The sequence below is a fragment of the Salmo trutta genome, chromosome 28, assembly GCF_901001165.1.
Source record: "Salmo trutta chromosome 28, fSalTru1.1, whole genome shotgun sequence".
NCBI lineage: Eukaryota > Metazoa > Chordata > Actinopteri > Salmoniformes > Salmonidae > Salmo > Salmo trutta.
This window is the reverse complement of record NC_042984.1, coordinates 23,425,030-23,439,862: the sequence shown is the minus strand read 5'-3', so window position 1 is coordinate 23,439,862 and position 14,833 is coordinate 23,425,030. Positions and strand designations below refer to the sequence as shown.

At 45.6% G+C, this 14,833-nt stretch overlaps 1 protein-coding gene across 2 annotated transcripts in view; it reads right to left on the bottom strand.

Annotated features, from left to right (window-relative positions):
* The window catches only part of chchd6a (coiled-coil-helix-coiled-coil-helix domain containing 6a), a 74,404-nt gene that overhangs the window by 45,295 nt on the left and 14,276 nt on the right, over positions 1-14,833 (bottom strand). Inside the window, exons 5-6 of one of the 2 annotated variants that reach the window (XM_029719266.1) lie at positions 7,994-8,017; positions 6,644-6,727 (exon numbers count right to left, since the gene is read on the bottom strand). In XM_029719266.1, the coding sequence (XP_029575126.1) occupies positions 6,644-6,727; positions 7,994-8,017 (108 nt within the window). The remainder of the gene's footprint in view (positions 1-6,643; positions 6,728-7,993; positions 8,018-14,833) is intronic. The other variant, XM_029719267.1, reaches the window with a different exon arrangement.

Sequence of the window (14,833 nt, the reverse complement as noted above, 5' to 3'; positions counted from 1 at the left end):
ATTTCCATGTGTACCTTGACAGGCAGCACCTCAGTTTAATGAGGTAACGGCCGTGCCTCAGAATGCCATCCATAAACCCAGGCTAAACAGGCTTCCCTTAATTATTTTGGATATTTCTCCTCTGACAGGGAGAGGGAGGGAAAGCAGGGGGTAATTGAAGTGAGTAGAGCAGGAATGTGATGGGATCATCGCTTAACCCCAACCCTGAATCCCCATCAATTCACCAAGTTCCAGTGGGGTCAGTCTCTGTCATATTTCACACCATCTAATCCCTGCACAAGTCATCTGAAGGGGAGGAAGCCGACAGTGGAAACAGGGGAGCACCACTCGTACGCATTCACACCTAATCCGATAACTATCATCATCCGTTTCCTTCCCCTCATCCTCTCCAGTCAGAGTGAAAGGAGGAGGGAGGAGTCGGGCCAGACAAGGCCCACCGCTGCTCAGCCTCATCTCTCTCTGAAGCCCCCATTAAGGGCTGCCGCTTCTTAAATGTTAATGGCTTTAATGAGGCTGTGAAGAGGTTCTCATAACTAGCTACAGTAGGAACTGCAGCGGGGACTGTTATTGTGTGAACACCAGTCCAGGAGATTATGATGCTTGCAATTACCAAAGAGCAGTGACCCACTGTGCTTCTCTGGAATAAGTATTGTGTAGCCACGTGGTGCATGCCTAAAATGATTAACCCATTTATGTGAGGGAAAATGCTGGAATATAGTCTGTGTGTGAGTGAGTGAGTGAGTGAGTGAGTGAGTGAGTGAGTGAGTGAATGTCTGTGTGTGTGTGTGTGTGTGTGGCTCTATGTCTGCACTACAATGAAGGCTGGCAAGGTGAGACAGTGAAGTGAGACTGCAGACACTGACCTAGATACTACAATAGTACTCAATCTCCTTCTTATCCATTCAAAGAGCCTTGACTGGCTGATCTCCATTCAGGCCTGTTCATGCCACCAGGGAGCACATAGAACAACCCAAAACAAAAAACTAATCCTCAATACCTGGAGCTCTTCCTTCACATTTATCCAGGGGGGCTTAGAGGCGTCTTTGGATGTCCCAAATATTTCACCAAAATAAACTGACAGCTGGGACTGGGTATATATAAAATGAGGTGAATGTAAATACCTGGATTCATTGAAAACGTTGATGAAATGCAGTAGGATGGTTCAGGAGCCCTGTTGAGAGACTATTACCATCTTGTGTCTGTTATTAAAACAGTAGAAAGTCTAAGCTCTCTCCTACTGTATGTGCAGTAGGGGTATTATGGGTCCACAGGGAATGGCCCAGGGGCATTTAAACCCACCCCTTGTGAATACAACAAGGAGAAGATGACACTAAAGATGGGACTCCCTCTTGCATTCCTGAATACAGCTGTGCTAAGGCACCCGTTGCTGTGTGCAATGCTACCCGCATTAACCGGATTTGCCTGTGCAAATCCAGCAGCTGGCACCTGGCTCGTCTCGTTGGCTGGCAACCCCAGTCAGCCACACTCATCTTCCACCCTCCTTCACTCCCTCCTTCCACCCCCAGTGCCATTTCCTGCTGCGCTAATCCAATCGATATCTTAATCTGTGCAGGGTGGCTCTGCCTTGGTGTTGATGTGGGCTAAGCGCTGTTTTACACACCTCCACCAGGAGCACTTATCCCCCAGGCAAACGATCCCACCACTGACACCAACTGCCACGCTAGTTTGACACGCTGTAAAAAGACCAGGCTTCCAGCCCACGCACACTCCTGTTTTAGCGATCATTTTGAGAAAACCAAAGAAAAAGTGAGGGCAAAGTGAATTCTGCAGTGAGATATTTAGACACCAGACGTATTAACCTCAACCTGCCGCTTGTGTTTGAGATGGATCCTCTTCTGCAGGCAATAAGGAGTCAAGGAGATCAGTAATGGATGTCCCAGTCACTCAGTGTCTGGTCTGTTCTTCTAGAAGTGTCTGAAGGTATCTGGAGGAGTCTGGAGGTGTCTGGAGGTGCCTGGAGGTGCCTGGAGGTGCCTGGTGGTGCCTGGTGGTGCCTGGAGGATGTGTTAGTCCTCCAGAATCTCTGGTTTAGACAACACCTTCCATTTAACTCCTAGTAAATCCATGTAAGTTGCTGAGTGACAGCACAATGAACTAACAAAATGTCTCTCTCGTTGTCTCTCTTTGTATGAGCTGTCTGTCTGAGCAAACTCAGATTTTGTATCGGGAGATGAGCTATAACTTTTGTGCCCAACATTACAGAGCGGAAAGATCCAAAGAAAATCAAAATGAAAGCAACACTACCGATGGGTCATTCTTACTCTAATGCTTTATAGAAGGGTAAATGTTAGGTAATGTTCCCATCCCAATGTTTAGGCTATCAACATCTCCAGATGGAACATACTGCGCTTTAAATATTGATATGGCTAATTTAGAGCTCACGTAACACATAAGCAGATAACTTTCACATGAAAGCATCAAAGTTTTCTTACATTTCCATAAGAAACCAGCAACACAGCAAAATATGGTTTTAATGCGGAGAAAAGGCACCCTGTACAGTATTCTGATTAGAATGCTTCTCCCGTCCTCTATCGTTCTAACCGCTGCCCCTGCAGTTTAAGAGGCAGAGAGGTATTATACCCCCTGGAGCCCCTGACATGTGCCTACATCTGTATGGCATGCTGGGAAAATAATCCTTGCTAAAAAAAATATTAAATTAAAATGCATTTGTCTCCCCTTAAGCTTTGAAGAAAATGAATTCGTGATTGGTTAGCTACCGCGGGTCTCGAGGCTAAAGGGGGCTGGCTGTCTGGCGGCCGGCTGCTCTGCTCTCTGTCCATTCAGGTAAACGCTGCTTCAGCTGGTCGGATGGGGGAGTCATGCAGATATTTCCAGAACGAGGCCCCTGCCGACAGCGTGTCAACACGGCTGTCAGGATTTCAGGAGGATTATTATCTCATACCCACGTTCAAGTGTGTCAAAGTGCTTTGCAACTAGTGACAAGGAGGAGTGAGAGAGAAAGAGGGGGTACTGGGTGGGGGGCTGAGGAAGCCTTGAAACGCAGATATATTGAAGCAAGGAGCGGTGCAGCAGAGGGATGTAGACAAGAGCAGCGGAGCCAGCAGAAGGCTTTAGCTGGATTAGTGAGAGCCTGTGCTAATTCAAACAGCAGCGGGACATTGCTGTTTACAACCAGTAGTTTTCACAGCTCTCTGACTTCCAGCATTCAGGAGAATTCACAGACGTAAGGCGATTACGTGTGGCGTCTTCATAAAAACTCTCGCACTCATCGAAAGCCTTCCTCACAGTTTCAGACCGTCAGAGTTGCAGCCTACCTATACATTGTAGACAGACAGCTCCAATGAACGGCTTCCATTGGCTGTAATGGGAAGTCAGGGTATGAAATCCAGAATCCCTCTTCTTCTCTGATTCAGTCTGTCAGGCAGGGACTTACCCACCTCCCCCAAACAGAGTGACAGCAGTTTGAACAGACACGCCAACTTCACAGCATTATCTGCCTCCCTGGTCCGGCTCCATCATAACACAACCAAAGCCCAACAGCAAATACTGCGCATAACATTTCACTGCCAGTCACTGATCCCTTTGGCAAACGCCGCGTTCTTATAATGAGGTAAATATAAACAGAGGCATCTGACACAGGGCCTAGACGACTCACTGCGATCGTACACATGGTGGCTCAATGTGCTGCTCGGGTGAATAGAGGCTGGATATTAAATGTTTATTTATGATGATTGCATGGTAATTAATGATCAGTCTGTGCTAATCTACAACGCCTGCCTGCCTGTGGACCGAACCAATATTGGAGACTGTCACAAGACAGCTGCCCCCTGGTGCCCAAACAGGCACTTTGACAGTTTACAATGCGGTGGTCAAAGTCTGACTGGGTTGAGTGGGTTGAGTCACTGACGTGGTCTTCCTGTCTGGGTTGGCGCCCCCCCCCCTTGGGTTGTGCCATGGCGGAGATTTTTGTGGGCTATACTCGGCCTTGTCTTCGGACGGTAAGTTGGTGGTTGTAGACATCCCTCTAGTGGTGTGGGGGCTGTGCTTTGGCAAAGTGGGTGGGGTTATATCCTGCCTGTTTGGCCCTGTCCGGGGGTATCATCGGATGGGGCCACAGTGTCTTCTGATCCCTCCTGTCTCAGCCTCCAGTATTTATGCTGCAGTAGTTTATGTGCCGGGGGGCTAGGGTCAGTCTGTTTCATCTGGAGTATTCTCTTGTCTTATCCGGTGTCCTGTGTGAATTTAAATATGCTCTCTCTAATTCTCTCTTTCTCTCTTTCTTTCTCTCGGAGGACCTGAGCCCTAGGACCATGCCTCGGGACTACCTGGCATGATGACTCCTTGCTGTCCCCAGTCCACCTGGCCATGCTGCTGCTCCAGTTTCAACTGTTCTGCCTGCGGCTACGGAACCCTGACCTGTTCACCGGACGTGCTTGTTGCACCCTCGACAACTACAATGATTATTATTATTTGACCATGCTGGTCATTTATGAACATTTTAACATCTTGACCATGTTCTGTTATAATATCCACCCGGCACAGCCAGAAGAGGACTGGCCACCCCTCATAGCCTGGTTCCTCTCTAGGTTTCTTCCTAGGTTTTTGGCCTTTCTAGGGAGTTTTTCCTAGGGAGTTTTTCCTAGCCACCGTGCCTCTTTCACATGCATTGCTTGCTGTTTGGGGTTTTAGGCTGGGTTTCTGTACAGCACTTTGAGATTTCAGCTGATATACGAAGGGCTATATAAATAAATTTGATTTGATTTGACTGCCAGGAAAGAATGGTAGTGAGGAAAGTGTTTGCTACATGACATGGAACTAAATGTTTATAAAGAAGACAGTGGTGTGGTAAAGTAGCGCTACAACAAACCACGAACAGCCATTCTACTGGTAATACGTCCCTCTCAAACCCTTGGTTTTCACATGACCATGCATGAAGATCGGAACGTATGATTGGACATGCTATCTAGTTTAAATAATGGATCCTAAGTGAACAAACACAAAAAAGGCTATGAATACATTTTACAATAATAATCTAGCAGGGTGTAAAACATTTCTGATATAAGTCCTTGTTCCTTGAGACTGCCACACAGTAACAGCAGTCGGCAGAAAAACAAAGAAAAGCGTTGCCTTGCAGTGCTTTAAAATGTGGGCTAATCCACATAAGACAGACTATGATTGTCAGTGTGCGGCTGGGGGAGATTTCTGGCGACAACAAGGTGCTTCCATCAATGAAGCAATATAATAAGACACGCAGAGGAAATGACAGCGGTGCCAGAGTCTTCTATAAGGCTACACACAGGTTGGTGAGGACCATTTCACACCCAATACCAACAGATCCCTCCCTTCATTTAAAAAAGGACCTTATTCTAAATCAACCAGTCCATTTGACTGAACGCACAAGAGGAGAACATTCCTTTGTCCTGTGTGTAAATGATGAGAGACGAGACATAGGGAAGAAGAAAACGTCTGTTCTTTCTGAAAAATTCAATCGCAAATCTTGGAGAATGGCCCTGACTTCATTAGCCAATAGCTCAATGGGCTTTAAGGCAGCTTCACTCAGACGCTTTCTGCTCCATCGCGTCTCACACTGCAAGGAAAGCCCATTCCATTTAATGTCTCCTCCTCACTCGTCTAAACGACGATGGGGCCAATCAAGGCGTAGTTGTGTAGGCCAGCTGAACAAAGACATCACTTTATGACCTCCAGTATGAAGCAGATGGACTTCATCTCGCCACCTCAGGGAGAAAATATTCGTAATTATCTTTGTCGTTTGCAGCCATCTGAGCACTTCACTACCCTGTAATAGAACTCAGAGTTACTATTAAAAAGGCTATTTAAAATGTGTGAAAACAGTCAAGCCCAGACCAGTCCATCTGTGGCCAAGAGTAACAAAGCATGTCATAATAAATGTAGTATGAAAGCTGTCTCCACCATTACTACCACCATCATACAGTAGGCTACATGTTTAAAAGATCAACCCTTTTGACTCCAACACTGCTTCCATTAACAGTAAATCACTTATGTTACGTTACCTTTCTCTAACTGTTGCTGTGTCTCTATGGGAGGCAATTGTTGCCCTATCAAATTCCTGACACAGTTCACAAGTTGCATCTTTCCCTGCCAGCAGCGCGAGACAAATAGCATGCTAACTCCCCAGGAGTCTCCCTACTGGTCCTACAGGACTACCTCTGCTCTGCCTGACATATTAAAGGTCCTCTCTGCCGGCGCCTGTTAGAGCTGCTGCTTAGCGCTTCACATAGCCACTTTTATGTCTCGGAAATGTCAGGGAAAATGATGGGAAAGGTCTTAAAAGCCAGAAAAACACTACTCCCCTCCCCTCTAAGGGTAAATTGCTCTTGTTGACCATGGTAGTAAAGTGAAAGCATGGGACTGCTGGGTGCATTTGTGATGCGGAGAAAGCTCATCACAACAGATGGGCGAAATTTCACCCAACACATTCAGTGAAGAGGCGCACAGAGAATGTTCACGCTTTAACGGCTGGCTTCATAATTAAGTCAAGAAACAATCGCCATTTATATCCATTTTCATAATTACGTTGATTTATGCTTGGGAAGAAATGGGAGCATTACACTGTACGTCAGGGACAGTGGTGTGTAGCATAGTATTACTGTGTGTTTCTCTTTAGAGAATGGTCTCGTACCCTCTTCTCCAGTTGCGCCAACTGCTCCTTGAAAAAGGCATCCAGTGCTTTCAGCTCTGCCTCCTTCTTCTCCAACTGTTTAGCCTGAAAGAGAGAAAGCACACACACTGTGGTCAGGTTGGCCAGGGAGTCACTCGTCAGACTACTCTGCACATGGCTGGACAGTCGGTCACAATGCAAAGAGGACATTAAAACACTGAAAGGATCCCAAAAGCAAGCAGAGTGAAAGAAAGCAAAGCATTGAAAATGACGATGATGAGGAAGTACCATTCAGGAACACATCCAACCCCCATGACTACAAACAACTACAAAACATGCTACTGACACGCAGGCTAGAGTACTCCTCGTCCTCATCCATGACACTGTGCTCCTGTCTCTCTGGCTGTGTGCTGTGTTGTGTCCACGCCAGTGAGTTTCCTGTGTAGTGGCCTGTAATAACTGTAGCCAGTGTTGCAACAGCAAAACAAAAAAAACGCTCAATAAATTCCTTGATTTTCCCCAAATTCTGGTTAGAGGATTCCCGGAATCAGGAGGGAATAAGCAGGAAATCCGGAATCCCCCAACTACGACTTCTGGAAAACCAGGAAATTGATTGAATTTCGCTGTAGCAAATACCAAAGAGACAGTAGTGTCTGTGGGAGAGGTAGAAGAGAGAGAGAGATCAGTAGAAGTACAGCAGCCAGAGAAAGAGGAGGAAGTAAGTAGTGTATGGCTGTAGGACAGTTAGTTTAGTAGTATGTGAAGAGATTAAGAGCTGAGTGGCGAGGAGGGACAGAGAGCAACAGACGTCACGGAGGACAGCTGCTTTCCTTAAACTGTCTGGAGACAACTGAGGAAATGGCCAGGGAGGACGGGTTCAGGTCACTGGGGCTCGGGCTGACGAGATGCACATAGCACAGCAGGGATGCACTTAAAGACACACACACACACACACACACACACACACACACACACACACACACACACACACACACACACACACACACACACACACACACACACACACACGGCTGTGCTCAGAGTGCAAGGCAGACGCTAGAGGCAATGCGAGGGCTTCCTGCAGCGCTGAGAGAGAGAGCGTAGCATGTAACAGCCAGACAACAGAACGCAACCTTAAATTACACCCAGGCGAAAATCACCCCATTTTCCTCCCATCTCCCGTGTCTCTCGCACAGAAAACAACCTCCATCAGCACGCAGATCATATGCAATTTTCTAACTGGATAGCTCTGTAGCGCAGCGGCAGAGTGGCCTGTCTGCATGCACACATACAGCCTTAACGCAGGGAAACAACAACACGGTGGAACTGGGAGGAAAAGAGGATATTAACAGAACATCAGGCTGTGCTTACCCAGGCATCCACCTCTTCAGCAGGCTAGAAAGGTGAGCGATAGAGAACGTGAGGGACGGGAAGGAAAAGAAAGAGAGAGAGAGGAAAAGGAAGTTAAGAAAAGTAAGCGGGCCGCTGTGGTGAATATTGAGAGGCAGAGTGGGTAAAGGAGGGGGTCAAGCGAGAAGCAGAGGGATGATTCGTCATCATTATAAATAGGCTGCTGAATGGTAAATCTACTAAACACAGAATGGGTGTGTTAAATAAATAGGCTGCTGAATGGTAAATCTACTAAACACAGAATGGGTGTGTTAAATAAATAGGCTGCTGAATGGTAAATCTACTAAACACAGAATGGGTGTGTTAAATAAATAGGCTGCTGAATGGTAAATCTACTAAACACAGAATGGGTGTGTTAAATAAATAGGCTGCTGAATGGTAAATCTACTAAACACAGAATGGGTGTGTTAAATAAATAGGCTGCTGAATGGTAAATCTACTAAACACAGAATGGGTGTGTTAAATAAATAGGCTGCAGGATGGTAAATCTACTAAACACAGAATGGGTGTGTTAAATAAATAGGCTGCAGGATGGTAAATCTACTAAACACAGAATGGGTGTGTTAAATAAATAGGCTGCAGGATGGTAAATCTACTAAACACAGAATGGGTGTGTTAAATAAATAGGCTGCTGAATGGTAAATCTACTAAACACAGAATGGGTGTGTTAAATAAATAGGCTGCTGAATGGTAAATCTACTAAACACAGAATGGGTGTGTTAAATAAATAGGCTGCAGGATGGTAAATCTACTAAACACAGAATGGGTGTGTTAAATAAATAGGCTGCAGGATGGTAAATCTACTAAACACAGAATGGGTGTGTTAAATAAATAGGCTGCAGGATGGTAAATCTACTAAACACAGAATGGGTGTGTTAAATAAATAGGCTGCAGGATGGTAAATCTACTAAACACAGAATGGGTGTGGTAAATAAATAGGCTGCTGAATGGTAAATCTACTAAACACAGAATGGGTGTGTTAAATAAATAGGCTGCTGAATGGTAAATCTACTAAACACAGAATGGGTGTGTTAAATAAATAGGCTGCAGGATGGTAAATCTACTAAACACAGAATGGGTGTGTTAAATAAATAGGCTGCAGGATGGGAGGGTGGTAATTTGATTTCATTAAGAGTTCTGCTCTTGTGAGAAAGCTATAGTTTGGCTGAGAATGCCTCGGTGGGGTATAAAAAGTAGACGGTACAAAGAGCCAAGTAAAGGATGGTTACTTCCCACTGTCTGAGATAGAGGCTGTGGGCTACAGCCATGGGCTTGGTAGAACTGTCCAACAGTGTTTTCTTTGAATTGAGAGTTCTGCCCAGTTAAGACAGTTCTCAAACCCCAAGGCCCTTTTCTGCAACTCAAAGTAAAGAATATTTCTGAGACGTTGACTTTCTCTTTCTCCACTCACAGAAATCAACCAGGGTCCAAAGTTTAGAGAGCTTTCAGTCACTGTACTGTTCTTCAAACAGGGTTCCTAATCAAGCCAGCACGTGCTTCAAAAACACAACGCATTTAGCCTAGAGGATCGCTCTAGCTGGTGTCACTGCTTAGAGCCTCACCTGTCCTTTCCTGTGTGGAAGGGTCTTTGACACCGTTTAAAGACCCTCAAGTCTCCAGTATGTGTCTGCTTCATTATAGCTTCTCCTCTCCCCTCTAGACTCAGCCAGCCAGGCCAGGAGTGAAGATGACAGCAGCTCCAGCGTAAATTACAGGCGTTACAATCACAGTAAAACGCCTAAGAAAAATCTCTCTATTAGTCCCTGGTGTTCAGGACTGGCTGAAAGTTGAGCGAGGAGAGGGGAATTAGCTCTGAAAACACTTCTGCTGTGTTACGCTCTTACTGTCTGTATGTCTGACTTACTGTCTGCATGTCTGCCAGTCTTCACACTTGCAGTTTGTGTGCCACATGTTTTTCAAGAAAAGAGCTCGTTCCAGCCTACATATGTAGCCAGGCACACGTCACATTATACAGTATATGGTCAAGACGGGCTGGGGTTTCATTGTACTTTCTCTATAGGTAGTTACAGCAAGCTGCTAAATTACAGCCTCATCTCTATAGCTAACATACAATCTGAGAGCCTTACATTTGGACATCGACATGCACGCACCATCACTAATACTAATGAGTGACACCCTGAATTGAACCAATGGACCAGCAGCACTATAGTGCCAGGCCTAATCCCTTTCTCCCTGACCACACACAGACCTCGTCATTTAAAATAACAGATCCTCTTTTCATTTGTAGCAGAGACAAAAGGCAATCGGACGGGCTCTCTCCTTCTCCGGGAATCTGGAGCCCGCAGATAATACTCAGCCAAACATGAATTACACAGATAAGTCTTGAAATGAAGCTTGCTAGGCGCTGGTTACTCATAAATAAGGCCGTCCATGCCTGGTTATCTGTTGGGCTGTAACTCAGAACCTAGGCCGGATGGAGTGGATACAGAGAAACAGGAAGGCCCAGAGAGAGAGAGGAGAGAGAGAAAGAGAGAGAGACGACTCTAATCTAGAACTGATTGTACTAACAGTACAGTTAGTCTAGAGCACATTAAAAGGGCACCGCTCACTAACTCAACCCCACAGAGCCTGTACACCCCTGCACTCTGCCTGCGTCTCTTCTCCTCTGGGTTGTTTGTGCTGTGCCGAGTAGCCATCTGATCGCAGCAGCCACAGCTCCGTCTGCTCCTCTCCTCTGTTTATTTACTTTGATGCATGTATTTAACACATAGCTCCCAGCTATGCAATAAATGAGCAGTTAGTAATCAAAGTGATTACCCAGAGTGGAAGGTGTCTGGAGAGCAGGACAATATGGGCCACCGGCTTTCCTCTCCCCCATCTCTTCTACCATTAATAACTCTACAGCACGGCTCCACGGTGGAAAACAACTCCAGTTCTTCTTATCCAAGAGGAACCGGCTGCCCTGACAGTAATGATGTTAAATAAAAAAGAGCAGGGAGAGAGGCACTCACACACATTCACAAAGAGTATAAAGGCTTAAGCTAGTCTCACAATGTATGTAAACAAATCAAACACACACACACACCAGATTATGTGCAAATACCCTTGATATCAGCCAATAAGATGTCTCATTAGGCATCTTTCAGACCTCAGTTATCAGTCAAACCAATGATTATTGACTGAACAAAGCAGTGACAGTCTGGCCACACAGTCTGTTCACATTGTAAACTAAACAAAATCAGACACAAATAATCCCAAAGTGTTCTGTCTCTACTGTTTAAGATCTCCAGAAGCAGCTTAAGCCAACTGACTAATTCCCTCTCACTCCACACGTTCTGAGAGGAGAGTAGTGAGCAGCGGGTGTGTTGTGTGCCGTGGTGCGCCTGTTCAGAGTGTGAGGGATAAAATCTCTGTCCCCTCCACCTGCCGTCATCTCGTCTGCAATTACTGCCATTCTGGGCTGCTTGTGAGAGGCAGCTAGCGGAGCCTTAATAGCTTTACATGCAGAAAGATGTCAGCTCTGAGATTACAATTACCGATAGCTGGGTTATCTGTGCAAGCCCTGTTCACTCTCTCTGCACAGCCCCGATTACTCCTGCTACTACTAGCCCTCTGATAAACGAGAGAGAGAGAGAGAGAGAGAGAGAGAGAGAGAGACAGAGAGAGAGAGAGACGAGAGAGAGAGAGAGAGAGAGACAGAGAGAGACAGAGAGAGACAGAGAGAGACAGAGAGAGACAGAGAGAGACAGAGAGAGACAGAGAGAGACAGAGAGAGACAGAGAGAGACAGAGAGAGACAGAGAGAGACAGAGAGAGACAGAGAGAGACAGAGAGAGACAGACACAGACAGAGAGACAGACACAGACAGAGAGACAGACACAGACAGAGAGACAGACACAGACAGAGAGACAGACACAGACAGAGAGACAGACACAGACAGAGAGACAGACAGACAGACAGAGAGACAGACAGACAGGCAGACAGACAGACAGACAGACAGACAGACAGACAGACAGACAGACAGACAGACAGACAGACAGACAGACAGACAGACAGAGAACAAGGGTATGAATTGAATCAACACAAGAGGTGTGAGCACCCTACAAGAAGTTACAAACCAAAAAGACTCAAATTTACTAGCTAACTTTAAACTTCTGCAGCATCCATACTGAGCAGTCCAGCAGAAAATGATTTGTGAGTGAAGAGAATTGTACTGATTGTGTTCTAGAGGACCAGGGATACACTACAGAGCATCTAAGGACAGATAACTAGTGGCTCTGTCTGCCATCTCAGAAAAGAACCCAGGGCTGTCCAATCTATCACACACGACAGGTCACGACAACGAGAGGACAGCCAAAACTGTCACCTGGGACTCCCCTCAATCTGGTCTGATCGATTTCATACTAACCCTCAACTGGCACAGTTCTTGCCAGTTGTAAACTATTGCATCACAACAGAGCAGAAGCTCTTCACTGCTCTGCTCCTCTCAGCCGTTTGCTTCAACCTCTAACAAGGTTTCTGTATGAACGCGAGCCAAAAGCAGAAACGCTAACAATATATAGCTGGATTTATATTTTGTATGCATCTGAGCCACAGTAATGAAGCAGGCTGCTATATGTCTACAGTAAGTAGAGTGGATCTTTCTAGAAGCGCTGAGCACACAGCTGTTCCAATTTGGAGGAAAACCAATAAAGGAATGTAGTCGGAGTATGTAAGACGCTAGTTTTAGAGACAATAGGCTCCACAGCTGAGGAAACGTGAATAACGTAAAACGGAAAGGTAAAGATTTCCAATCAAACTAAACATCTGTCAGCTCACACAGCAGCTTGCCACTTCAAATCCCCTATCCATCTTCACTAGAGAATAGTTTACTATGCTTATACTGTTGTACAGCACCACTCTACCATCCATATTATAATGGAGGTAAATGGCTTAGTCTGCTGGACGGATATCCTTGTGAAAATGAGAGCGATTAGGGCTCATTCGATTATCTGGGGTGATATCATAACATTTGTCTCTAGCTTTCCTAGGAGAGGGAAATGGCACACTTAGGTAGACGAGTGGCCTACTGTAGGCCTTCATGCAGCACATAAGACCCAGACCTGGGATATGGAATACTTATACTGCCATCTGGTGTTGAGATGAGGAAGTGTCTAATGGAAATCCGGTTGGGATTGGGGGCACTGCCTGCAGTTAACCTTGTCATACATTCACAAAAGCATCAGGTTAACTGCATGCTAATGTAGCGATAACAAAGTTTACAACCACTTAACTCTAAAAGGACATGTCGAAGACAAGGGAAGGAACCGAGCCAAACAGGACTTGCTGTGAGGGATAAGATACTGTACGGTCGAGCCATAACAAATACAGATCTTGTTACATATGTATTTATGCGGTATGTACTAAGGATTCACTGTGATTCATGTAGTGAGTCGCAATGTGCAAACAGCCCTGAGAAACCATAGATGGCAAAGCTGGGAGGCTGCTAATGAAATTAGCTTTTTAATTGTACAGAGCTGAGAGGGGGAAGAATCCACAGTATGCTAATATGACTATCTAGCCATTTCTGCTGACAGACTGCAAAACGGCATTAATACGTTTTAAAAGACAAAATCCCTTTAGTGTGTCTCTCTCTCTCATCTTCTGAAAATGTGCTATTAACAATGAGTATTCATACTGTAGGGCGCAGAGCAGCAAGGGCCTTGGCAGATAGAGGGGGAGGGAGGGATGGAGGGAGGGAGGGAGGAGGTCCAGTGGTTTAGTTGGATGAAGACAAAAGGCCGGAACGAGGGATAAAATAAAAGGAGGGCGCTGACGCTCCGCTTCACATCCTCCAGTGACTTGGCTTTTAGTGACCTTGGCTGATGCTCGGCGCCAACCCCGACAAAGACAAGAGAAACGCTTTTATCATCTTCCCTCTAATAATAACATTGCTATTCTCTTACACAGTCTGACAAAAGACACGAGGGGCTGAACAATGAGTGTAATAGTGTGATAATGAATTGAGTTGATGCAGAGACCTTTTGTTTGTTTGTCAGAGACAGTGAATCACAGAAGGGGAGTTATTGATCAGACCAGCGGGTCCATGGTCAAATAGTGAACCATCACTAACACCAACAATAGTCCCCCAGGAAATTAGCCTAGAAGTCAAATGATGCTTCATTAACCAGTTATTTTCCTTATACTAATCAGCGGTATGGACTCGAGTCAGATGACTTGGACACGACTTAATAGAAAATAAAATAACTTGAGACTTTACTTGGACTTGGAGCCTCAAGACTCAGGCCTCAACTTTGACTTGAGACTGTAGTAGTCAGAATGGATCACTATTTACTCAAATATCTCGATTTGTAGCGAACGTTAAAAGACTTCACTGTGGGGATCGGATTTGATCATAATGAACTAATTTTAGAGCCCAAATGGTCATCAAAACGTTTTGGTTTAGCTGTTCTGGTGATCGTAATTAGGCTTTTACATAGCAGAGCTTGTGACTTCCCGCTCTGGGACAGACCCTGTCATCAGTAACTGATAGGGATGCAGATTGGTGGTTAGGCTATGCCAGAGCTCCAGTTCATCCTGGATCTCTTGGAGTTGAGTCCATTCACAGAGCCATTGATGCCCAGGCCAGAGCCTAGGAGAGCATGTCAGGCAAGGCAGAGCACAATGTAGGCCTGGATGACTCCCCTACAACCCCACATTCTCCTCACTAACATGGAGGGTCAGCCTGCATCATCTCCACCGTAAAGCATAAACAGGCCATTGGTACCGTATTCAGTTAGGATCTTCCATGGAAATCATGTCTCCTTCCACATTTGAGGAGGATGGAGGATGGTATACTACT